Source organism: Vespa velutina, chromosome 10 (assembly GCF_912470025.1).
Source record: "Vespa velutina chromosome 10, iVesVel2.1, whole genome shotgun sequence".
Lineage (NCBI taxonomy): Eukaryota > Metazoa > Arthropoda > Insecta > Hymenoptera > Vespidae > Vespa > Vespa velutina.
In genome coordinates, this window is record NC_062197.1 from 3,837,684 (window position 1) to 3,863,004 (window position 25,321).

The 25,321-nt window shown below is 24.9% G+C and overlaps 7 protein-coding genes across 17 annotated transcripts in view; 3 read left to right on the forward strand and 4 right to left on the reverse strand.

The window, feature by feature from the left end:
* The window catches only part of LOC124952572 (oxysterol-binding protein-related protein 8), an 11,402-nt gene extending 717 nt beyond the window's left edge, over positions 1–10,685 (forward strand). Inside the window, exons 2-17 of one of the 7 annotated variants that reach the window (XM_047502642.1) lie at positions 188–342; positions 2,093–2,236; positions 3,634–3,686; positions 3,776–4,006; positions 4,113–4,257; positions 4,342–4,563; positions 5,180–5,742; positions 5,823–6,001; positions 6,079–6,256; positions 6,405–6,501; positions 6,585–6,781; positions 7,039–7,164; positions 7,243–7,491; positions 7,594–7,761; positions 8,143–8,318; positions 8,432–10,685. In XM_047502642.1, the coding sequence (XP_047358598.1) occupies positions 207–342; positions 2,093–2,236; positions 3,634–3,686; positions 3,776–4,006; positions 4,113–4,257; positions 4,342–4,563; positions 5,180–5,742; positions 5,823–6,001; positions 6,079–6,256; positions 6,405–6,501; positions 6,585–6,781; positions 7,039–7,164; positions 7,243–7,491; positions 7,594–7,761; positions 8,143–8,318; positions 8,432–8,663 (3,096 nt within the window). In that variant the 5' untranslated portion in view covers positions 188–206 and the 3' untranslated portion in view covers positions 8,664–10,685. The remainder of the gene's footprint in view (positions 1–187; positions 343–2,092; positions 2,237–3,633; positions 3,687–3,775; positions 4,007–4,112; positions 4,258–4,341; positions 4,564–5,179; positions 5,743–5,822; positions 6,002–6,078; positions 6,257–6,404; positions 6,502–6,584; positions 6,782–7,038; positions 7,165–7,242; positions 7,492–7,593; positions 7,762–8,142; positions 8,319–8,431) is intronic. The other 6 variants (XM_047502643.1, XM_047502644.1, XM_047502646.1 and 3 more) reach the window with 6 other exon arrangements.
* A 52-nt stretch (positions 10,686–10,737) lies between these two features.
* On the forward strand, positions 10,738–11,441 carry LOC124952583. The gene is made up of 2 exons (XM_047502668.1): positions 10,738–10,933; positions 11,014–11,441. Exons 1-2 carry the CDS (start codon positions 10,915–10,917, stop codon positions 11,298–11,300), a joined length of 306 nt encoding a protein of 101 aa, XP_047358624.1. The 5' UTR covers positions 10,738–10,914; the 3' UTR covers positions 11,301–11,441.
* Positions 11,442–11,862: 421 nt separating this feature from the next.
* On the reverse strand, positions 11,863–14,475 carry LOC124952105 (protein asteroid). 2 transcript variants are annotated; one of them, XM_047501472.1, is made up of 2 exons: positions 14,143–14,475; positions 11,863–14,045 (listed from the first exon to the last, which is right to left on the reverse strand). In XM_047501472.1, the coding sequence occupies exons 1-2, from the start codon at positions 14,174–14,176 to the stop codon at positions 11,971–11,973; spliced, it is 2,109 nt and encodes a 702-aa protein (XP_047357428.1). In that variant the 5' UTR covers positions 14,177–14,475; the 3' UTR covers positions 11,863–11,970. The 2 variants fall into 2 exon arrangements, with proteins under 2 accessions (XP_047357428.1, XP_047357429.1); XM_047501473.1 differs by having other exon boundaries at positions 11,863–14,473.
* Positions 14,476–15,074: 599 nt separating this feature from the next.
* LOC124952106 (copper chaperone for superoxide dismutase-like) lies at positions 15,075–16,828 on the reverse strand. 3 transcript variants are annotated; one of them, XM_047501474.1, is made up of 7 exons: positions 16,656–16,828; positions 16,395–16,593; positions 16,055–16,247; positions 15,915–15,981; positions 15,621–15,802; positions 15,392–15,551; positions 15,075–15,225 (listed from the first exon to the last, which is right to left on the reverse strand). In XM_047501474.1, the coding sequence occupies exons 1-7, from the start codon at positions 16,668–16,670 to the stop codon at positions 15,133–15,135; spliced, it is 909 nt and encodes a 302-aa protein (XP_047357430.1). In that variant the 5' UTR covers positions 16,671–16,828; the 3' UTR covers positions 15,075–15,132. The 3 variants fall into 3 exon arrangements, with proteins under 3 accessions (XP_047357430.1, XP_047357432.1, XP_047357431.1); XM_047501476.1 differs by having other exon boundaries at positions 15,409–15,551; positions 16,656–16,811; XM_047501475.1 differs by lacking the exon at positions 15,075–15,225 and having other exon boundaries at positions 15,267–15,551; positions 16,656–16,820.
* A 498-nt stretch (positions 16,829–17,326) lies between these two features.
* Positions 17,327–17,916, reverse strand: LOC124952108 (39S ribosomal protein L33, mitochondrial). Its single transcript, XM_047501477.1, has 3 exons — positions 17,761–17,916; positions 17,500–17,603; positions 17,327–17,387 (listed from the first exon to the last, which is right to left on the reverse strand). Exons 1-3 carry the CDS (start codon positions 17,799–17,801, stop codon positions 17,335–17,337), a joined length of 198 nt encoding a protein of 65 aa, XP_047357433.1. The 5' UTR covers positions 17,802–17,916; the 3' UTR covers positions 17,327–17,334.
* A 40-nt stretch (positions 17,917–17,956) lies between these two features.
* Positions 17,957–22,151, forward strand: LOC124952104 (polycomb protein Scm). The gene is made up of 8 exons (XM_047501471.1): positions 17,957–18,488; positions 18,733–19,023; positions 19,160–19,395; positions 19,472–20,039; positions 20,142–20,330; positions 20,415–20,957; positions 21,098–21,252; positions 21,369–22,151. Exons 1-8 carry the CDS (start codon positions 18,461–18,463, stop codon positions 21,501–21,503), a joined length of 2,145 nt encoding a protein of 714 aa, XP_047357427.1. The 5' UTR covers positions 17,957–18,460; the 3' UTR covers positions 21,504–22,151.
* Positions 22,152–23,846: 1,695 nt separating this feature from the next.
* Positions 23,847–25,302, reverse strand: LOC124952437 (thioredoxin domain-containing protein 9). 2 transcript variants are annotated; one of them, XM_047502314.1, is made up of 4 exons: positions 25,184–25,302; positions 24,616–24,849; positions 24,334–24,535; positions 23,847–24,251 (listed from the first exon to the last, which is right to left on the reverse strand). In XM_047502314.1, exons 2-4 carry the CDS (start codon positions 24,790–24,792, stop codon positions 23,986–23,988), a joined length of 645 nt encoding a protein of 214 aa, XP_047358270.1. In that variant the 5' UTR covers positions 24,793–24,849; positions 25,184–25,302; the 3' UTR covers positions 23,847–23,985. The 2 variants fall into 2 exon arrangements, with proteins under 2 accessions (XP_047358270.1, XP_047358269.1); XM_047502313.1 differs by lacking the exon at positions 25,184–25,302 and adding an exon at positions 25,012–25,171.
* Positions 25,303–25,321: the final 19 nt, after the last annotated feature.

The following is a 25,321-nucleotide window of genomic DNA, read 5'->3' on the forward strand; positions in this document are numbered from 1 at the left end:
TTATGTGTGCGTGATTACTTTATTATAGTTTTACTTTTGGATATTCACACAACTAGATTTAAAATATTTAGAAAGAAACGATTATCTTTGATTTAATATTTATTGTTTTATTACTTTAACATTTTATATAAAATATAACAATATATATAATACATACGTACATATATTTATTAGGTAATATTTGTAGTTTATATTATAGATTAATCATGAGTTCGCAACCAATAGTGGTACCTGGTGGAGATCATCGAATACAATCAGATGCTCATTCTGTACCTGCTGGATGTACTTCAGATACATTTAAGACTATGACACCGCCTAATGTTAGTCGGTCTCTGAGCAATCGTAAGTGTTAATTTTTAATATTAGTAAAATTTATTTCAAGGTAGAAAGTAATCATTAAATCAAAATATACAAAATATACTACTAAACAATAGATATATTTAAGATGATCTCTTAGGCTTAAGATCATGTTAACAATAATATTGTATTAATATTATTGTAAATATTGTATTAAATTCTGAATAGTTTTGAATATATCTGTTATTGTAATATTTATGTAATCGAAAGTACAAAACAGTTGCACGTTCTGTATGTAATATTTCTTAACTATGATGTTTCTCATCTTTCATTGACATTTGATCCCTCTCTAAGTAATAACATACATTTGAATTATGCATGTTCATGACAAGAGATCCTAGGCATCATCAGTCTGTTCTATAAGCTAGATTATGTAATGTTTTTTATTAGTCATCTAAAGAATCTAGATTTTGATCATTTATAAACAATCCAAATTATTTAGTTTACCTAATGTATTATATAAAATTAATTTCATTAGTAAATTAATAATTTTTTTTCTGACATTATTTTTGAAGACTATACTTAACAAATATAGGCACACTTTTATTTTATATCTTCCTTGGATTTTTTTTATGTTCTACCACATTAAAAATGTCTATCAATTATTTATTACATGGACATCAATGTTAGGATTATAGAATGGGCATAGTAGTAGTTATTGGCAAAACTTTTGTTGTAAGATACCCTTGACATTACAAATATAGTAGTGTCTATCTATCTCTTCATGAGTACAAATGAAATATTTATTGTAGTTAATCAGAACATTGCAAGATCGAAATTAATAAGTAGTTGTTCAAAATAAATAATATTTACATTACGTAAAAATATTTACTAAATATCATATTATTACTATCATATTAGCTTAAAAATTATTATCTTCACCAAAATTATTCATATCTAATAATATATAACTAAATATTAATACTGTATTTTTGCTGATCAAAAAACACTATACTATCTTGTATTATATATAATTGTTATAATACATACTAATTGCTCAAATATTTATTATTACTGTAATTTAAGTTTTATGTAACCATGAAAAAATTAAAAATTTAACACAAAGTATTTTATTTCACTAGGAACATTATAGGTGTAGTTCAAGTCTTTACGAATTAATTCATTCCGATTCCGCTTTCGTAAAGTAGAAATTCGTAAAGTAAGAATTACATGTATATTGTTATTTGTGTGTATATAATTTATATACATTGATTGTAATCTATTATATTATATAAAATTGTAATTATAGAAAGTATTGTTACATTTTTATAGACTTCTATTCTATCTTGCATATTTTTTACTATTTCATCTTCCTTATATAAGAATGGCAGTGATCTTTTTATATCAGAAATAGAAATGCTGGGGTATTTGGCTTTTAAAATGATCTGCATGGTATTTTATGCATGTGCATTTCGATATTTGATAGCTTGTCAACATGTATAATATTTATTAATGTTAGACTTAAAAAGTATATTATAAATAACTATGTGTTGTTACATATATTGCTTATGGATGAAATAAGTAATGTAATTAGTGTTAGTTTTGTATTTCTAGAACACTAACATAATTATATTTATGTAGTTACAAGAGATTAGAAGTAAACTATACCATTTTTATCAAATCAATTATAAAGTTTTGTAAAATTTACATATATTAATAACTTATATGTATAACATAAAATTTATATTTGTAAAATGGTATAAAATTACTAATGTATATTGATTACAAATGAAAGAACCTAAATATATAGAACCAGTGGATCAACAACTTCGACCAAGCAGTGTCCATGTACAACCAATGCCCTTAACAAAACTTCCATCAACTGAATCACTTACAACAAGTGTAACTATTACAACTGGCCCAGTTCCTGTATCTCCAGGTATAACTATACAGATATTTTGTAGATATTATAATATCATATACTTCAATAATTCAGCATTTATAAAATCCTTTTTAATCTCTTATTTAATATTAACCTATTTAGTTCTTTTAGTTAACATATTCTAATTAGATATTTTAGTTAACATATGGCTTATAAAAATAAGCATGTCTTATGTAACATTTTAATTAATCAAGATATGTGCTTACATATATAAATATATATATTTTTTATTATATATATTTACTTATATTTATGTATGAAAAATGCATTGTAATACTTAAAGAAATATTTACATGTTTATTTTTATGTTCACACTTTTGTTTTGCTTGATTAAAAATATAAATTAAAAATATCAAGCATGTATTGAAATGCTGGATTTTTTATGCTTATTACAAAATATTTTTTTTCTACCTATATAAGCAGTTAATAGGTAACTAATAGAGTATTAAAGATAATTTATATCTTATACTAAATTTTTATTTCATGGACACAATATTACTTTAAGTATATGCGATATACAATATTATTTTTATGATAATAAACGTGCCTTACAATTGAAATGTTACATTTAAAAATATCTTAAATGACATATAGTGTGTGTGTGTGTGTAAAATTTAAAAATTATATATTCATATAAAAAAATAAATAATCAGTATTATATAAAATTATGTATTATAATTATTAAGAAGACATTTTATAGAATATTAACAACATAATTATTACAGTAAAAGAATTTATACAGCAAGTTTTATAATAAATTTGAAATGTAATTCAAATTATGAATATTGTAGAATTCAATCATCTTTTTACTGCAATATTAATGTTTTTACTCTCATATGTTAATGTCTTCTATCATACTTAATATTAGAAGATGTACAAAAACTTTTGCACTTTATGAATATTATTTATATATTATATATTATATTAAGTTAGATAACAAAAATATAATCAATGTATCTTAAATCATATGTAATCAATTTGATGTAAAAAGTGTGTCTATAAGTGATTTCATCACAACTACTTTATTTATCAATTAAAACTTGCTTATTTTGTATATAGAAACTATAAATTTATATATATAATATATATGTGCGTGTGTGTGCGCGCGTGTGTGTGAAATATACGTTTATATCAATAGAAAGTGTAGATTTTTATATAATATGAAAATATTTACCTCTTCTACATTTTATAACACACAAACATTGTGTTAATATATCAATGAAAATAATTGATACATATCTCATTTAAGTAAATTTTCTAAAATTAGTACTAATACTTACACTACAGAATTATTAGATTATATTGTGTGAATTACTAGTTTATTTTTGTTTTAATAAAGTTATTGATATTAAAATCAGAATAGATTGTAATATATGATATGTAATCTGTTTTAGGTTTATCTATGACGGGAGAGAGCAGTCAAAAAACAGATAATACATCAGATAAGGTATATATTTATTTTCATGTTTGAGATATTTATTACAATAATAATGAATAAACAAATATGTTAATTTCATTTATATGTATTGCTTTTAGTCAATGGATTCCTGCAAATTGACGCGGAAAGAATCTTATAAAGCACAAAGAAAAAATTATCGAATGGAAAAGAAACGAGTTGCAAATGAACTTCTTAGTTCATTTAAAGATCCAACTGTTATTGTAATGAGTGACTGGCTTAAAGTTAGAGGAACATTAAAAAGCTGGACAAAGTTATGGTGTATTCTTAAACCTGGCTTATTATTATTATATAAAAGTCCAAAAATAAAAGTAAACACTATTTCTTTTCATTTTGCATCTTTATAGTATAAATATTGAAATGTAAATTAAGAACACTGCAAAATCACATGGTATTATAAAACTATAAATATTGCAGAGTAATCATTGGGTTGGAACTGTTTTGTTGAATACATGTCAAGTGATAGAGAGACCTAGTAAAAAGGATGGATTCTGTTTTAAACTTTTTCATCCTTTAGAGCAATCTATTTGGGCTCCTCGAGGACCAGAAAATGAAGCAATAGGTAAATGAGTATATTATTACTTTTAAATTAATTTTATTTCTAATATAATAATGATAATGAAGACTGAAATTATTTCTTTTGTAGGAGCTGTGGTACAACCTTTACCAACTTCTTACTTAATCTTTAGAGCACCATCACAAGCTGCTGGTAAATGCTGGTTGGATGCACTTGAACTTTCTTTAAGATGCTCTTCACTAATTGTACGTTCAACTAGTGCATTGCCGCGTTCTTTACATCATGATGCAACAACTACTCATGAAACTCAATGGAGTGAAGCAGATTATGAAAAACATTTTGATGAACATGGTGAGTATTGTTATTGATTAATTCTACGCATGTTTATATATCTATCGTGATTATAAAAAGTGAATTATTATGAATGATATGCGTATTTTATGTGTGTAAATAAAAAAAATTTATGTTTTGAATATTTTATTTAATAATACATGCAAATAATCATAATAGATACCCTTTGGGAAGGGTATAAATAAAATGCTTTTAATAATTGCTATAAATAATTATTTATTCTCTTATAAATAATTCTTACAGAATATTCTATCTAGATAATTTATTTTTAATTCTTAATATCACGAATATTATTAATTTTAATTATATAATTCGTATAACATTTTACTTGATATTATTAAACGAAATATAAATGCAAAAATGTTAAAAATTGTGAAATATGCAACATAAGTCAAACTATTATTATATTATAAATTAAATTCTATTTCATTAATAGAACATTGATTTTTCTATTTGTACTCAAAGTTATAACAAGACACAAATTACAAGCTTAATTTAATAATAACAAGCTTTTAATGATCAGAATTCAACTTTACTAATACAGTTAAATTATTATCCTTTCCTATTCTTCATTACCTTAAAACAAATTGAAAACACTTGCTTTGTAATCCAGTAGTATCTTTAAGCCAATATGCACCTAAATCACCCACAACACCTCAAAGGCGCTTATTGTCATGTCCACAGCCAATCTCACCTGCTATAGCGTGTCATCCTAAAAGTGTTTGTCCTTCACCAACTCCAATGTTTCAACAACTTTACCATGCAGTTGCATACTGGGAAAAACAGTTTCGCGATAACTCTCCTACACCTACTACAGATCCAGAGATTATTGTGTCTTCAGTTTCTATCGATGAACCAGATGGTGGGGGTACTCATCCTAGCATGTCTGGTTTTTCATCTTCTGCTTCTGCACCTGCTCCATCAATTTCCTCTGCTCGTCGCATGACTGTTCCTTCTGTACATGTCCTAGAATACAAGACCCATGAGGTAGTAACGCTAGAACCTGTATACGCCTCACATACAGACCTGGATGATATCAGCCAGCCAGAAAATGGAGTCGCAGCCGATGCCGAAATCAGTGCTTCGGATAGTGAATCTGAGGGTTCTGCAAAAGAAGATCCATTGGACACAATTAATGAAACTCCATATGTATCTAATGAAAGTGAAGTTCTTGGATCAGTAAGTATTTAAGTATTTATTTTTGACACTTTAATATTAAAATAATCGATTTGTCTCAATTTTTATTTAAATTATCTCAGGCTGGAGAAGTAGTAACAGTATTGCAGGAAGAACAAAAATCATTAATATGGTTTTTAATGAAACAAGCACGACCTGGAATGGATCTATCTAAAGTAGTATTACCTACTTTTATATTAGAACCTCGATCTTTCTTAGAAAAATTAGCTGACTCTTATTATCATGCTGATCTTTTATCAGAGTAAGCAAAACTTCAACAAAATAACTATATATTATTATTTATTATATTTGTTACATAATATATATTTATTTTTATAGAGCAGTAATAGAAGATGATGCATTTACACGTATGAAAGCAGTTGTAAAATGGTATTTATCTGGTTTTTATAAAAAACCTCAAGGACTGAAAAAACCATACAATCCACTTTTAGGTGAAACATTTCGTTGTTATTGGCAACATCCTAATGGTTCAAGAACATTCTATTTAGCAGAACAAGTAATAAGCATTATTTTTTGTAACTTTTTACTATTCTATTAATGCAGTCTATTATTGTTTTAAGTAATGCAATCTATTGCAATTTCAACCTAACGTAGGTTCAATATTTATATACAATTTATTAAAATCTTTCAATATCTTTTTGTAGTTGTCTCATCATCCGCCTATATCAGGATTTTATGTAACAAATCGTCAAGATGGATATACGATTAGTGCTACAATTATTGCTAAATCTAAATTTTATGGTAATTATTTTTTTAATAGAAAGTTTAAAATTATAAACAAAATATTATAATTATTATTAATATCATACACTGTAATATTTCAGGTAATTCAACATCAGCAATTTTAGATGGTGTTGCAATATTAACGATGTTACCCAGAGGTGAAGATTATACAATGACAATTCCTTATGCACATTGTAAAGGTATTCTTGTGGGAACATTATCTATGGAACTTGGTGGAAAAATAGATATTGAATGTGAGAAAACTCGTTACCATACTGAATTAGAATTTAAACTTAAGGTAAAATTTATACTGTAGATAAATATATACTATATAATATATATATATAGTATATATAATATATATAAATATATATATATATATATATATATATATATATATATATATATATATATATATATATATATATATGAGCTTTTAACTCCATGTTAAAAGCATTAAATAAATTAAATCTCTTGTGCTTTAATATTATATATTATAATTCAATGTTTTGTTTATATGCAATTATTATAAATATTTTCATATTGTATCATTAGCCGTTTCTTGGAGGAGCAGAACAGATGAATCAAGTAGTAGGAAGAATACGTTTAGGAAAAGAGACCCTTGCTACTATTTCAGGATATTGGGATGGACAAATTATGATTACTGATAAACGAACTGGAGTAAGTTCCAAATTTATTATTATTAGAAAAGTAAATACAGCAAATTTTGTTAATATTAAATGGTATCTTATTTTACAGCAAGAAAGTGTATTTTTTAATCCAACTTCAGAGGTACGTAAAAGAAGATTGAAGAAATATACTGTGCCTCTTGAATATCAAGGTCCATGGGAAAGTGAAAAATTATGGCTTGCTGTTACACAAGCAATCAATCGAGATGATCAATTTGCTGCTACCGAAGCAAAAACTCAACTAGAGGAAGCTCAAAGAGAACGAGCGAAAGAACGCAAAAGTACTGGTCAAGAATGGGTTCCTAAGTATTTTGTACAGGTAATCACATGGTCATATTTATATATTCTTACACAAAAATTAAAATAATTAATAAGCCATTCGTAAACTGTTCTCAACAAAATATATATTTTTTGTCAACAGGATATTATAACAGGTAATTGGGTTTATAGACATGCAGATGCTCGGCCATGGGATCCTAGAAATGATGTAATACAATATGAGCATGATTATATCATACGCACAAAAACAAGACATAAAACACCGATAATGCGTACTGGTAGTATTGTTTCTACAGATCCTCAAACACAGGTACAGATATGTTAAATACAATTTATAGTATGTATAGTATTATTAATATCCTTTGTTACATTCTTTGTTTACCATATGGTAATACAAGTTCTCAATTTATTGATTTTTATGATACGATAATTTCTTTAGTACAATTGATCTAATCAAATATTATATTGCGTACTTACTTCGAAATAATATGTTCTAAAAACACTTATATATCATTTTAAGTTAATTTAATTAATGTTTATAATCAGATTATTCCTCCATTACCATTTTCCAGTGACTTCGTCAAAAATATCATTAATATAAATATAAGCAATTAATAGAGACAGCTACAATATATAATATATACAATAAGTATAAATAAAATTCGATACAAAAGTAAATTTTGTTTTATAGATGCCATTACTTCAAGCTGAGTCTCGTTCATCGCTATCTGTATTAAAATCTTCAAAACGGCAATTGTCCAATAATTTACCTCTTACAGAAACTGCACATGATTCAGGTAGTTCATCTGCCGAATTACATTCAGACTCTAGTCAATCTGTTGGCAAAAGAAGACGAGCAACAACAAGGTAAAATAATTATTATCTTATAAAATAATACCTATCTAATTAACTATTAAAATAATTATTATTATGTAGGATTTAAGATTTTATTATGCTTTTATACAATAATAAATTTACAGATTATTGGATATTACAAAAGATATAGATAATCAATTATCAGAATATGGTGAAAAACTTAATCGTATTCAACACTTAATTGAACAACTTGCTGTAAGGCAAAGAGCACAAATAGAACAACAACATCATATAAATGTACTAAAAAGTTTTTTGGATACTATTCTTGTTATTGTAGTTGTCTTCCTTGTGCAGTACTTCATGAAAATATGGAATACAGGACCTAATACAAGTTGAAATAATTTTTACAGTGTTCTGTATATTACGTAATTATTTACATATAGTAAAATAAAAAAATCAGCTTTTTATTTTTCAGATATATATATATATATATATATATATATATATATATATATTCTTAATTGATCGTAATAATGCTGCAACAGTAATATTTTATAACATTAACTACATGAAATTATGAGTTAAAAAAAATGTGTACCATATTTACCTAAAATTATTTTCTTATTGCATCAAAGGTGTATAATTTATGCCTGTTGAATTATCGATCAATATGAGCTTAATATCTTGTATATAATGACTATATTATATAAGATGTTATAAAAATCTATTGAGTTACTATAGTTTTTACTGCAACTACTCGAAAATAAAAAGCATACATAATAATGAAATTATTGCAGTACAGTTCTAAAAAATTTGCAGATTACATACTTGATGTCTATATATTATATAAAACTCTAAAAATTATAAAAGTTAATTGTAAATTATACTACTATCTAACTTGATTCATTGATCTTTATTGAAGTATAATAATATTATATATCCATCCTTTAAATTGTAGAACTTCGTATCAATGAATTTAACAATGTTTTAAGAGTAAATGCATGTTTAAACTTGTACATAAGATGCACATAAACATTATCTTCGCATTTCAGTAAATTGATTTCAATAAGTTGACTTCAATTGATTTGCAATATTTACAAAGTATATTTTGAGCAAAATATTTTTTATTACAAAATTTATATCTATGCACACGCTTTTACGAACATCGCATTTTTGTAAATTATCCATAGAGTTTTCTTACAATTTATTTGCGACTAAAAATATGAAAAAATGACTCTTGATCTATTCTATAATTTATAGTACAGTGCCTAATAATCTACTTGGTGTTTGTTATTTAATATAAAAGCTGTAAAGATATAATCAACATGATTCTTGATGATAAAAGGTTCAGCGATATTCCAACAAAAGCATTATAGAAAATTGAAAGGCGGTCCTAATATATCAGAATCAATGTTAACATAATATTCCCTTATATATGACACTTGGATTATAAGCATATTTTATTAATACTGTATTTTATTAATACTATTTTAAATCATACGCCAAAATTCAATATTGAATAATCCAAGTATAAAAATATAATATTTGACAAGAATAGTTTATTGAAAGAAATAATATCTTTTTTATAATATAGTTTCTATAATAAAACGTTCCTTATATATTCTTGACTTAAATCACTACTTATTCAAAATTACAGCAATTAGTAATATTACTATTAAAACTGAAATAATTTTCATATGGTATTTATCTTAAAGTTACATTCTTTTTTTGCACAAACATTCACATTATGCGTTTTTTGTTAAGAACACACGTACTATTTTAAACTTAATATATGTTGCTGAATGTTTTATTTAATTAAAATTCAACGAAAATATACATGGTCGTATAATATTCGTAATATTTGAAAATCTTTTTTTATCTATAGATTCTTTTTAATAGATACTTTTATTAAATTTTAATAGTTATAGTTCAATTAAGGTACATGAATGGAACTAAAAGGGAAATGTGCAATAGGTTTTAAATTAAAAAAATTAATTTACCCCATTCCTATGAAATACGCTTTTTAAATGATTAAAATATCAATATGATATAATAAATATATTTTGATTCTTTACTAAAAAAAAATTAATATTGTGTATGTACCTGAAATATTTATTTACATTTTTATTTTCAATTTCAATTATGATTTATTATTAAAATGGAAATATAAATATCATAATTATAACGTAAAATTATCTATATATTACTGAATTATTTATGCTAGTATCGTATACATTAATAATATTACTATAAATATTATATAATTATAAATATTGGGAGTAGTTTTAATATATAAATACAAGAATTATCGTTTTCAATATTGTATTTCCTCAATTTTGTCTTTTGCATCTGTATAAGAGAATTATTGTTGTATATGATCACTTTATTATGCAAATAAACAAATTCATTTGAGATTTATACATCTTATAATTATAAATAAATAACTATTACATATAATTGGATATTAGTTTATTTCTATTTATAAATATTGACTTTTATCATAATTATATTGTATATATATATTTTTTTTTTTCGATTCTAATATTTATATAACATAAACGTCACTTGTGTTAGTATATGTCGTATTGTCAAATTCATAGGTTGTTGATAACAAAAATTTTCAATATAACTAAAAAAAAATTCGATAATGATGTATAAAACAAAAGGTTGAATTTAATTGCACATGAAAAAATATATAGGATTTAGATTATGTATATATGTAAACAAAAATATTATTTTTTTCTAGATCATTTTAAAATAAATCAAAAGTTGATACCAGTAACACCACAAATGATACGCGAAGCTGTAGAAGTTATACAAATGAGAAAGCTTTTTGTTAATACTGAACTGATAATAGATTATTTAATAAAACATTATCCAGTAGATAATAAAACACTTGCAACAGAAATTATTCCAAAGTTGAAATATGCTGTACACGTTGGATTAATAGCAAAATGTGGACATGACCAATTTTGTATTCCAACATTGCTACAAGATGCTAACACAATGGAGACGGCATTCAACATATTTTGAGATTTTTGTTACACTGTAAGAGAATTTTTCTTTTATTTCTTTGTGAAAGTATTTTATTTTACTATTTTAAAAATACTAAATAAATAAATTGGAGCATTGATTATTTAAAAAAATCATGTCAATCGCAATTGTAAAAGTAAATCTATATTTTATTAATACGTAATTAATATTATTTAGAGCAAATAGAATGTCAATTGTGGTTAACAATAGATAACCTACAAGAGCATTATTTTTTGAGTATATATACAGTAATGTACACATTGGAGATTATACATTCAATTAATTTATTACAAATATTTATAAAACATAATGGAAACATATATATATATATATATATATATATATATATATATATATATATATATATATGATTATTGTGTATGATTCCAAACTAATAAGAACACAATAGAAAATAATAAATTAAAAAATTCATGAAATTTTTATTATTTTAATCAACTTTTTATTTCTAAAAATTAATAAAATTATTTGTATACATAAAATGTATTTGTATATATAAAATATATATAAAAAATATATATAATATTTGTATTAGTAAAATATTATTAACTAAAATAATAATGGAACTATGAATTAATATTTTATTATACATTATATCTTATATATCAAATATAAATTTTATTCTTTTTTCTTCGTAAAACTTTAAAAATGTTTAAACAGGTAACTTAAACATTAACTTTGCTTCCATTAAAGTGATATGAAATAGTCGATAAAAATTTGGAGAACACTGAAGTATGCAATATATATAATCTTCTATTTTCTTACGCTTTATAAAATTATTATATAGATTATATAATAAGGTACCATTAAACATATCAGAGATTTTCGTAAGTTGATATGGACAACCTAGTAATAGATTTAGATCTATACTATGTTTTAAACAACTTTGAAATTGTGCAAATATATGAACAATTTCTCGTTTGTAGCTTTTTGGATTTTGTTGAAGTTTGATGTTCATGTCACTATTAGATATAAAGAATGGCGCTAACAGTAGGCAATCAACTTCCATAATTTTATTAAGAGCTTCCATAATACTTTTTTCTGCAAAACAATCTAATAAAGAATATTTATTGTGTACTAGTTTTTTCGAAGATTCTATTGCTTCCAATTTCTGTTTATATTTATTTTTAAATGTATACATAGATCTACAATAACCAATTTTCGAATCAATAATATGATGCAGCATTGCAAAGAGCAATGCATATATATGAGCATCCGATTTTAATTCTGGTAAATTATCTATCCAATATTTTGCTGTTGCAATATACAATCTCCAATTTTCAGGAAATTTAACTATAAGATCATGTTGTATATCTAAGGTATTATCATAAATTTCTTTCCTTATATTCATTGGAATTTTTCTGAAATTGTGCAAAGATGGAATTTTATAAGAACCAATATTATCAATATATTTGAATGGATAATGAGATAACTGATTATTTTGTCCTCTAGTTATGTATTGTGAACATTTGCTTGTTTGTTCAAATTCTAATTCAAGTAATGTATATATAACATTAATAATCTTTTCACTTATAAATATACTTGAAGGTTGACTATAATCTTCAATTTGTATAGGACATACATATAATTTATGCATTAATATATTCATAAAATAATTTGGTAACAAAGCTTCATAATATTCATTAATGAACCAAGAGGGTAAACTATTAATAAAAGCATCATTTATAGTCTCCAAATCAAATTCATACATATCTTGAAATTCTTTTGATAGTTCTTTTATTATATCACTTATATCTGTTTGAAACTTACAATTATTTTTTATATTTTGTAAAATGACTTTATCAACATTTTCTTTGGAAAAACCCAATAGTTCCAAGATATTTATTGATATACTGGTATATTCATTTATGATCATCTCAACTGCTCTGAGTGTTCGTCTTTTATTTTCCTGTGGCAATGTTTTTATTATTAATAATATAACCTCATTTAATTTGTGGTTACTCAACCACTTTAAAATAGCTTCTATACGACATTGCTGCAAATTCCGATTAACCCGTCCAATTTTTGGCAATTTTATATTGTCATACAAATTTTTGAATTCATGATGATGTATGTAATCATTCCCTAGTAAAGTAGCAACTAAGGGTAATTGTGATTCAGTCAATCCACTAAAAATATTTAATAAAGTTTCAACTTTATAAATTTTACAGGGCATCACATATTTTCTCCATTTTCTTACATGATTTTTCAATGTTACAAATGGTATATACAATGATCCATAAATGTAAAAATCAGAATCATTACTAAGTAAAGGACAGTTTAAAAGTTTAGCTACACTAGCTATAGCATTATCAGCTTCAAATAAACATTGAATATGTCTAATGTTCATTTCTTTCAGAATACTTTTAAAGACATAATACATCAAAATAGGAAAATAATGTACATTATTCTGGTTTGATAGAGTAAAAGATTCAGCTGCTTGATTTTTGTCACGTGATCGTTTCATTATAGTCTTTGATTTTCTACTTTCATAACCACCATCTATCAGAACTAATGGTATTATATTGCATTTTTGGAGTTCCCAGAAAAAATGTCGAACACATTCAGCATATTTATCATAATCACCTCCAAATGCAGAATTACTTTTTGTATAGTCAGTATACAATTGACATCCAATACTACAGCCATCAATAACCAAGTATGTATCATGCAAATCAAATGATTGAAGAAATTGTTCAGAACGGTTTAGAATATAAGTTGTCAAACCTGGTATACCCATTTCGAATTATTCCAACTTTTTATTAATTGACATTAAATGTATTTTCTGAATTATTAAAAAGTGTAAATAATTTGTAAACTCTACCTCTGTTTGAATTATTGTGAGCGGATGTATTCATCTATGACAGGATGTATCACTGTGATCTAATGACGTATTTATATACGTAATCAATAATTATTTTTGATTTATTATTATATAAAATTATCGGTCCAATCATTTACGTGAGAAATACTTAATTGCATCCCATTTTATATATTTTTAACCGTTTGCGTACCACGAACCATTTTCACGCTCTTTAGATTTTGTGTCGAAAAAAGCCAGTGCATTTAGCCAAACAGACAAATGACGGCGCACCCGAAATTTGTCGAATCGCGTTCAGCCTTTCAGACGCATGTACGTCGCATCACTATCAGTAATCCAATTTGTATTTTGTTGTTACCTATTCTAAATTAATAGAATATATATATATATATATTTTTTCATTCATAACGTTTTATTTTATGTATTGCATATATATGTACAATTGTTTATAGCATTGAAATGATAAGCGCTATCGCGCTCTTCGGCTTTTTTCGATATATAATCGAAAAAGCGCAGTCGCGCTCCTTGGCGTTTCTCGATCGTGTTTTTTCAAAACCCTCTGATACGCAAACTGCTAAGTAAGTGCTTTGTTCAAAAAAACAAACATGACTGCAATGTTGCCAATTTAATTGCATCCTACTTAGTACATTTTTAAGTACTGTTTTAAAAATTGCGTTATCGCAATGTTATTAATAGCAAGTAATATGTGACTCACTTAAATATTTTTCTTAAGTGCTTTTTGAATCCTTTTTGAATTTAATCTGATATTTTACTCCCTTTGTTTTTTTTTGTTCTACTCTTCTTTAGAGTCTTTTATATTTCGCGTCAAATACGTCATAAAATGAAATTATATAATGCCAAATGTTTTTTCCTTAATATTTTTATTGTATTCTTATTCTTTTGTCTTAAACTTAAATACAGTTGAAATCGCAAAATATTGCTAATTTTCCTTTATTGCAAAAAATGAAGAAATGCATATTTTTAAAAACGTATTTACATGTAAAACTTTGCAATATCATTATATCGAATGGAATGTATAATCATTTTCAACAATTGGAATGATCCACAGATGTATTTAGAGACTTGCTGAAAAATACATAGCAATTATATAATTTAAAAATTTTATTATTAGTTATTAAAAACAAACAAAGCTTAATTTACTTATATATAATTCTAATTCATTTTACTAGCAACTAAATTGTTATAGAGTTTCTATTTCTTTATCTATTGTTTATGATTCATTTTAACATACTATACATATTTTATTACTTGTTTCTGTGTATTTTGTTAATTCTTTTTGATTTGAACGTGTGCCTTCTCTTTCATCCCAGATAGTAAGACCATCACATGCACATATCTGTTTTGTATTTTGAAACAAACTAGATGAACGAGCAATAATTCCACATGCCAATCTATAAAAAAAGAAGATAAAGATATAAAAGATAAGATAAGAGATAAAATATTTACAATATATCTCTTACCTTTTTCCACTATTTCCATCTATTTGTGATTGTTGATCATTGCCTTTGCCAAGATCGTCTGGTTTATCAGTAATAACAAGCGATCTTCCAATAATATCTGACACTGTCAGGAGTTGATTGATTTTCCTAAATAAAGCTCTTCCATTATTGTCTGCCTCTATATTCCCAAGATCACCAATGTGCTGTTATAAAGAAAGAAAAATTTTATATCTAAAATTAATTTAAAATAAGGAATACTATAAAGTATAAAATAAATAATTTTTTAATATACATATTATTTCTTAATAATTTTACCTTTTTAGATATATCATCTTCAGGTCCGCCATGTATGCTATTATATGGGTTAAAATGCTCTCCTACACTATTGACAAATAAATTATATAAAAAATATATATTTAGAAATTATTTAATACTTGTAAAATACTCTGTAGTACCTTTCACATCCTTTAGAGATATCTCCACATTCATGTATATGTATTCCATGTTGTCCAGGTTCAAGTCCATCAACTGTTCCATCTACTATACATCCTTCTACAGTTTGCACAAATCTTATAACACCTTTTATATTATTACTTACACTATATCCTGAGTTACCTCCTAACATCGAAACTGCACTATAATTGTTTTCTATAAAATTATTTTTAATAGTATCTCAAAGTATAATCAAAAAATTTGTAATATTAAATATATTTTATAAAAGGAAAAATTTAATTAATTTAATTGTTTGTTATCATTTTGCATTTTGATTACGTTTATATAGATATATTTGTTTACCTCCATATCCTTTAAGAACAGCTTTCTTTCCAGATTTCTCTATCTTTTCTTGTATCAAAGTAAATGGAAGATTAGTTTCAACAACAACTGTACCACGTTCTAACGAGACATCTAAATTCTCAATACCGTTCAAATCTAATAAACTCTCTCGAACAGTATTAACACATTTTTGACAAGTCATGTTGACTGCAAACTCAATCTATTGTAAGACAATTCATTTTTAATAAATACTTCGTTATTATCTTTAGCGATACAACTAACCTTTGCCAAAGACATATTTTTTAATATATTATAATTATTTTCTTTAAGAATGACAATTTCTTTTTTTTAATTATCTGACAAAACTCTCTTTTCAGATTTGCTTTCGTAGTCTTCGATTGTCGCCTTCATAAAACAATCTAAAGTGTGTTCCGAAATTGGTTGTAGATGTCGTTTGAAAGCTCATCAATTATAATCATATTTACTCGAATCCAATGATAATTTTATGTCAATCTAGTTGCGTGTAATGTTATATATTTTTTTTATTATTTTTTCTTTATTCATTTAATTCAATTCATATCTAAGGAACGATTTTATTTGTTTTAAAATTACCTATCATTCCAACGAATCATTTATCATGTTAACGAATTATTAATATATAGTATTTATAATTACGACATTGCAAAATATTATTAGAGATGTTTAGTTAATAAATAAAAAAAAATTACATTAATATTTAACATTTCAATTAAGATTTTTTTTTTTTAATTTTTGGTTATATTGATCTTAAGAAAAAAAAACAATATAAAAAAGAATGTAATAAATATTCATAATTTATGTTCAGATATCATATACTTTATTTTCATATTAGCATTAATACAATAAAATACATGAGATATTGTTACATTTTATATATTTATTATGATTAATATATCTATATTAATATTCTATATTTTGTTTATTAACCTACACCTCGTATTTTTTTCTTTTCTTTATAGATTGCCATTGTTTGAACTAAAAAAAAATATATATATATATAATTGACAAATTAAGACCGATGTGTATTTTACTTAATTTCTTTATTAGAATTGGGTAATTCTATAAAAGATCATTACTTATAACTTACTATATGGATCAAATTTTATCACTTCTATTTTATCAGCAGTTCTTTCTCTGATCATATGCTTAGTATGGCCACTTACTACACTTTCTGTTAAAACTAAGAGTAATCTAAATAAACAAAAAATAAATGATCTCAAATGCATTAATATCAGAAATAGTTCATTTCAAATGATTTATTCACGCACAATGTATATTTTAATATAAAATAATAACGATTTATAAATATTATTTATATAGCTTTAGTATATTTATAAGAAATGCTTACTTGCTTTTTGCTTTCTTTAATAATATATTCGTTAAAAACATTATTATCTATTCTATGTTACGAATACGTGAGTTTCTTATATCGTGACTCATCTGTTTAATGAATAAATTTCTATATAGAACGAAACATTAATGCCATCTAAATTTTATGACGAGAACTGAATTGGTATCTATTATCTTTAATAATTGATGTCTTATCTATTACGGAAATATAATGTAAAATAAATATTAGAATTTAAGGGAAAAAAATGTTTAAATCATTTTTTAAATTAATCTAATGGGGTAAATGTACAAGTGTTAATACTTTCAAACTTATTAAAGAAATATGTTTAGTATTTCAAATCTACGTAATATCTTGCCCGTGGATTGCGCGGTCAAATCAAAGCAATATGGCGGATTGGCACAATAACTTGTATTTCAGAGAGTATTATTTTGGTTCGAATGAAAAGATTGTGAATAGTGCATATAAAGTTATTCTTAACATTGATATTTATAAGCAAATAGTATCTTATATGCATATATAACAATAGCGTGTATTTTTTATTACATACAAAAGTGAGAGAATTTGAAATATCGAATCTGGGTGTATGTGCTTCAAAATTTATTTCGTTAATGGACATGAAGATGACCTTAATTACTAGGATATATTAGCATTGTCGTGTACTGACTGTACTGTTGATCATAATTTTTTATGTGAAAATATGTCGTCAACTCAGAGTAAAATGCGAGGTATGTTAAACTATCAAAAGTAACCTTTCATTACTTCAGAGAGAATTTATTTAATTATTAGTTTACATTTATTATATAGTGTATGATTACATATATTGTAATATAATATCTTTGTAGTATTAATGCATCAGAAAAATCTATTATATATATATATATAATATTATATACATAAAATTATTTTTTAACTTTTTAATATAATGGAGATATTATATTTATAAATATTTAATATTATTAAATATTACAGGTCCTGGAAGACCACCTAAATCAAAAAATTCTTGTACTTGGTGTGGAGAAACTAAACAGCCATTAAAATATGTTCTTCCCACTCAGCATGGAAAAAAAGAATTTTGTTCTGAAACATGTTTGTCAGAATTTCGTAAAGCCTATGTACGTGGTGCTTGCGTACAATGTGATAATGTAATCAGAGGTACACCAGTTAAATTGGAACAGAAAGATGGTCCTACAAAAGATTTCTGTTCATCATTTTGCCTTAATAAACATCAAAAGAAGGAAAATCAAGTTGAAATGAAAAAAAGTTAGTTACCTAAAATATTGCTTACAAATAGAATAATATTGAAAACATAAAATTTGGTTACTTAGAGATTTACTATTGAGAGAAAATATTTTATAATTTATATTATAAGATTGTGCAATATATTATGTTTTTTCAGGTAATAAAGATCAATCATCACCTGCATCTTCTCCAATTCCATCCAACTTATCAAATAATAACAGTGTAGCTTCTGCAACACAAGTTTATTCTCATACAAATAATCATACAAATGTATCTCATCCACCATCTACTTCAACTGGTCCATTTCAATATGAGACATATCAAACTTTTGATTGGGATCTTTATTTAAAAGAAACAAATAGTTCTGCAGCACCTGTTGAATGCTTTAAACAGGTATGCTGTAATATATAAACAAAAATTAGATTATTTTTGTCAATGAATAATACATATTATTTAAAATATTTCATAGCACGAAGTGCCACCAACAAATGAATTTAAAATGGGCATGAAATTGGAGGCTTTAGATCCTCGTAATTTAACATCAACTTGTATTGCAACAGTAGTTGGTGTCCTTGGTCCTCGATTAAGACTACGACTTGATGGATCTGATAATAAAAATGACTTTTGGCGTTTAGTTGACAGTAATGAAATTCATCCAATTGGACACTGCGAAAAATCAGGTGGTATGCTTCAACCTCCCTTGGGCTTTCGTATGAATGCTTCCAGTTGGCCAATGTTTCTATTGAAAACATTAAATGGAGCTGAAATGGCACCTGCTAAAGTATTTAAACGTGAACCAAAGACACCTCGTTCTAATATGTTTGAAGTTGGGCATAAATTGGAAGCTATAGATAAAAAAAATCCACAACTTATATGTACTGCTACTGTTGGTGCTGTGAAAGATGATATGATTCATATAACCTTTGATGGTTGGCGTGGAGCATTTGATTATTGGTGTCGCTTTGATTCTAGAGATATCTTTCCTGCAGGATGGTGCTTTAAAAGTGGACATCCACTACAACCGCCAAGACAAAAATGTAAGTTATGTTTTTATTTATTGAATAATAATTGATTAATAAAATTAATTATGTTTCCTATTCTCTTTTTATAATATTTACATAAGCATTTCATTTATACAGCAACAGGTCCTAACAGATTTAAGTCAAGGACTAGTAATGTTTTGCCAGTAATGGCAGTGTCTGGTGGTGGTACCAGTGGAGAACCAGCAGTTGCTTTGGTAAGTCCAGCTGGTTCAAGTCCACCTCCACAACCAGCTACAGAACCAGATACTAGTACAGCTAATACTAAACCACATCCTCTTGACAATGGTATTTATACAATTTTAAAGGAATAAATTTAGAAATTATTTTCTTAATAGAATAATATGTAAATAACATTTTATAATGTTACAGTTACTATTTATGTGAATCACAATTGTACATGTGGTCCTTATTTTGATCCTCGTAAAGTAAAAGCTATGCCAGCACAATTTGGTACAGGTCCTATATTAAATGTCACAAGAGATATTTTCCAAGCTTTTCTCATGGCAGCAATGAGTCCAAGACAAATGTTAAGTTTGTTAAAACGTGGCGAAGGAGAAAATATCAATTTAATTTTAGAAAGTAAACCTACTTCTGTTAGATTACCTTTATTTATGGAAGAAGAGGATTTTTATGTGTATATCAGGCGGCAACTTGAAGATCTTTGTGCTTGTGAACATATGCTATCCAGGAGAAAAGAACCTTGTAATAAATGTCCAAATACTCAACAGCCACAATCAACGAATTGTGAAGAAACAAGTAATAATAATGCTGAAAAACGAAGATGGTCGTCTCAAAGTCAACAAACTCTTTCATCTAGTATGCAACAACAAGCACAGCAACCTGTGCAAAGTATAAATAATACAACACTTTCATCTCCAACACCAGCGAAACAACCACGCAAATCAGTTCCTGGTAAGCAAATTTTATCAGAATTTTGTTATGAGAAAAGTATTATTTAAAATTAATGATATAGAATTCATTTCATAAAGTAATTATTTAATAATATTTAATATAAAATTAAGTATAGTTTCTAAATTTATAATTATGCTTAGAATTGGAAGCTGCAACATCAACAACACAGTCAGAAAATACAGCAAATCGTACACTATCTACAGAACCTGCTGAATGGACCATAGAAGATGTTATACATTATATCGCCCTAACAGATCCTGCATTGGGACAGCATGCAGATTTGTTTAGGAAACATGTAATTTTTCTTTCTTTTTTCTTTTTCTTCTTTTTTTTCCCCTTTTTTTTTTACTTGAAATTAAAAATATCATAAAGAAGAAAACATTGACAGTGACTATTTAATATTATTTTCAGGAAATCGATGGAAAGGCTTTACTTCTTTTAAATTCTGATATGATGATGAAATATATGGGACTAAAGCTTGGACCTGCTCTTAAGATCTGTAATTTGGTAAATCGTATTAAAGGTAGAAGACATATAATACTATGACTCTCTCGGATATCAAACTATATACAGTGAGGTAAACTGCATTTGAAGTGGCTGGTCAAATTTGTTTTCATAAATGAAAACATTAATATATAAGTTGTTAAAATAATGTGAATATATGAATGAATATAATATTATGTCTAAATATTATCTTTTATCATTATTTTTAGGGTTAAATTAAGTAGAAAACAATTTTATAATTTACTTTGAAAAAAGAAGTATTTTTATTTGGAGAAAAGCACATTTGTATTAATTGATTATAACGTAGGCATTTTTATTAATTAATCCACTGTCATCTCATTACAATGAGAACCAATCAATTGATACAACACTAAACATGTAGATAAATAATAAATATAGAAAAATGTTATTTTGTCAGTTAATTATAAAATATTTTATATTATTTTACAGTTTAGTAAAAAAAATGTATATCAGTCAGTGGCTATGTATATATAGCAACTCTTAATTATGTATCTTTTGTAATACAAATTGGTAGTTTAACACAATATTAACCATGCATTCTTGCTCAATTTAAAAAATGATTATTTAATTTAAAGATATGAAATATTTTACAGAATTTGTTAGTTTATATTTTCGTTATTCAGATATACGAAAATTCATTTTTATTCTATTATTATAGAGGAACGTGTTTCTTCATATTTTTGTTGTTATATTAACTTGTGTATGCCTATATAATTTAAAATACTAGATATATAATATCAAAAAATTTTAAAGCTTTATAGTATACATATATATATTACAAAAATATATATATTTTCAAGTATTCATATAATGACATACTATATAAATACTAAATTCATCATTTATTGAATTTCAATTTATATTCATCCAATTATTAAAAGTGATACTTTCATATTGAACATGTTATATTACAATGATTAATAGTTCCCAAAGTGATATTTAAGATTTTTGTGAATCAATTAATATGATAATTGTGCAAATTGTATGATACAATTATATATAAAAATTTTGCAGTACATCATGAATAAATAATTATTTACGCTAAAAAACACTGACGTTCTTATCCATGTATATCACTGATTCATATTAATTGAAAAAAAATCTAATGTAATAGTATGTTACATACATCTGACGTATACTTTAAAATTTTGAGCAGATGTATTTCAATCTATGTTAGTAGATTATTAAAATTTTTCAAAATTAAGTACTGTTTATGTTTCTTAAGAAGTTAATACTATTATATTTATAATGATAAAACAGATAAATTACTAACAGTGTGACTGTACAAAATATCTATAAGTATCATAATTGTGATCAATATTGCATAAGATATAGATAAGTGTAATTGTTAAGTCTTTATTCTATAAAATATACCTTATTGCTTTTGGTTTAGTTCTTTTTTTTCATTCGTGTTATATGTGCAGTTGTTACATATGCATATATGTGTGGTATGTGTATATATATATATATATGTGTATATATATATATATATATATATATATATATATATATATATTATTATTATTATTATTATTATTATTATTATAACACATAATTATCTCTAATTATATATATACACATACACACACACACACACACACACACACACACACATATATCTATATATATAATCATAGATTTTGTAATATCAAAATTACTTATAAATATCTGAGTAAAATTAATTTTTGATTGAACAAAAATATTTTTTATTAAATTTATTATAAAAAAGATTTCATATATAGATAGTTAAAAAAGACATTTAAATTCATTATAATCTTATTTTTTTATAAAATTGTGCACTTTATTTAATTAATGTCTTCTCTTCCTCTTCAAAGTAGTTCTCTGTATATCATAGTGTGCATAATATATTTCATGCATTATCCTACATTCTTGCTTTATTTATATAATGAAGTAAAAATATATATAAATTATTAAATTAAATTTAAGTATGTACTTAGAATGCTTATGTGCTTATTGTATTAAGTGCAACATGGAAATGCATACACCATTAAATGTGTGCCATGAAATATTTCATAAAAGTAATTACATTTGATTAAAAATTCCAGTCATTTCCTTAACATTCATTATAAAAAAGAAATATTTTATATAAATTCTAATATCTATAACTTTTGATCGTTCTACACAATTAATTAAGATATATATATATATATATATAAACACATATATATACTTTATATAATCTTAGAAATATTATGCTATGTTAATGTGGCATATTAAAATTTTAATTGCAGATCAATATATATAGTTATTACCAAATAGTAATATTAATAAAGTATTAAATATATCATAAATGAAGATACATTTTTTATACCATAAGATATATGAAATACAGATGACACAATGTATCAAATATTTTTATTTAAGATTTCGATTGAAAATAATCAAACAATTTTTATTATAGCATACAATAAGCATTTAAAAAATATAAACTTTAAAACTATTAATGTAAATAAAAATATATGTATTAATAGTGATCATATGTTTAATCATCATCAGAATCATCAGATTCATGTCCTTTAATAGTTTTAGGTTTTACTATATGAGACAACCATGGTTTTTTAGTATTGTTAGAAGAATGTATGAAATCATCATTACAACTAATAGCATTAGATTGAGCAATTCGAACTTCTAATGTTTCAGTAGAAAAATCATCACAATTACCCAATTGAGTAAAACCAACAATGTAGTCTTTTGTTTTCCCATTTACTATAAGCGCTATTGTAGGAATGATTTTTATGCGCAAACGTTCTGAAAGTATATATAGTTATTAGCTTTACCTCTGAAGTAAAATAATAGGAATATTTATAATTTTCAAAATGTTTTAATTTACCAGTAAGAAATGGACAACGTTCCACATTCAATTTACAAAATTTTGCTTCCAAATGCTTATTAGCTAATATTTTGAAATGATAGTCTACGATTTTACATCTTGGCGAATCATCTTTATAGAATAAGCAAACAATATTCTGAGATTTCTTGGAAATTTCAAAGAATTCTTTTTCATCTGGTATTTCTGTATATTCTCCATGACCCTAAAATATATACAAATTAGAAATATATTATTAATATAATGAAGAAAAAACAAAATAGTTCTTGTCAATGTTACAAGTACCAAAGAAAGCCAGTCTTGTTTCTGTTTCTGTAATTTTTTAAGTTCTTGCAAACGATTTTCTCTTAGTTTCTCAATATCATTAATATCTAAATTATCAAGCCTTTCTAATTCTGCATCCAATTGTTTTTCAACAGTATTTGCAACTTCAATTACTTTTTGTTGTATAATAGTCTCCATTTTTTTTATATATAATTAAATGTTGAAGTTATATTCGTAATATGCACCACAGAGAATCTATAAATTATAAGATTATACAAATTTTTAACTTTTATCCATAGAAACAAAGGAAATATTTACAAAACATATAACAAAGATACACTCTATTAAGAATATTTTCATAATAAATTTAAAATAAGTCAATTTTTAACAACTTTTATTAAGTATAGTTTGCTATACCTTATATAGACATATTTCAAATAGACGCTGTCACTAAGAATCACTTCACACTTCAATGCAAGAAATGAAATGACGTAAAGAATATTCGTATGATGTCATTGACTAAATTTTTGTTTTTTTTAAAGTATAGTTTGATCGATATCTATAGTATAAATAAATCAATGTACTTAACCAATCACTGTTTTTAATAGAAAGGAAGCATCAATGAGGTGACTTCTTTAAAAATATAGTGTGTTCATCAATTCAAAGTAATACATACATTTATTATATATTTACATAATCTTTAATTATATATATATATATTTGTATA

Excerpts from the sequence above, each read along its gene's own strand:
- LOC124952437 (XM_047502314.1), bottom strand. The coding sequence starts at position 24,792 with ATGGAGACTATTATACAACAAAAAGTAATTGAAGTTGCAAATACTGTT. Across the intron at positions 24,536-24,615 it reads AACAAGACTGGCTTTCTTTG|GGTCATGGAGAATATACAGA; the intron begins GTACTTGTAACA and ends TATATATTTTAG. Across the intron at positions 24,252-24,333 it reads ACGTTGTCCATTTCTTACTG|AACGTTTGCGCATAAAAATC; the intron begins GTAAATTAAAAC and ends ATATACTTTCAG.
- LOC124952106 (XM_047501474.1), bottom strand. Across the intron at positions 15,982-16,054 it reads ATCTCTAAAGGATGTGAAAG|TGTAGGAGAGCATTTTAACC; the intron begins GTACTACAGAGT and ends ATTTGTCAATAG. Across the intron at positions 15,226-15,391 it reads CAAGTAATAAAATATGTATA|CAAGTCTCTAAATACATCTG; the intron begins GTATGTTAAAAT and ends TGTATTTTTCAG.
- LOC124952105 (XM_047501472.1), bottom strand. The coding sequence starts at position 14,176 with ATGAATACATCCGCTCACAATAATTCAAACAGAG. Across the intron at positions 14,046-14,142 it reads TCACAATAATTCAAACAGAG|GTTTGACAACTTATATTCTA; the intron begins GTAGAGTTTACA and ends TGGGTATACCAG.
- LOC124952108 (XM_047501477.1), bottom strand. The coding sequence starts at position 17,801 with ATGTTTTTAACGAATATATTATTAAAGAAAGCAAAAAGCAA. Across the intron at positions 17,604-17,760 it reads TTAAAGAAAGCAAAAAGCAA|ATTACTCTTAGTTTTAACAG; the intron begins GTAAGCATTTCT and ends TTGTTTATTTAG. Across the intron at positions 17,388-17,499 it reads GATAAAATTTGATCCATATA|TTCAAACAATGGCAATCTAT; the intron begins GTAAGTTATAAG and ends ATTTTTTTTTAG.
- LOC124952104 (XM_047501471.1), top strand. The coding sequence starts at position 18,461 with ATGTCGTCAACTCAGAGTAAAATGCGAG. Across the intron at positions 20,958-21,097 it reads ACCACGCAAATCAGTTCCTG|AATTGGAAGCTGCAACATCA; the intron begins GTAAGCAAATTT and ends AATTATGCTTAG. Across the intron at positions 21,253-21,368 it reads CAGATTTGTTTAGGAAACAT|GAAATCGATGGAAAGGCTTT; the intron begins GTAATTTTTCTT and ends TATTATTTTCAG.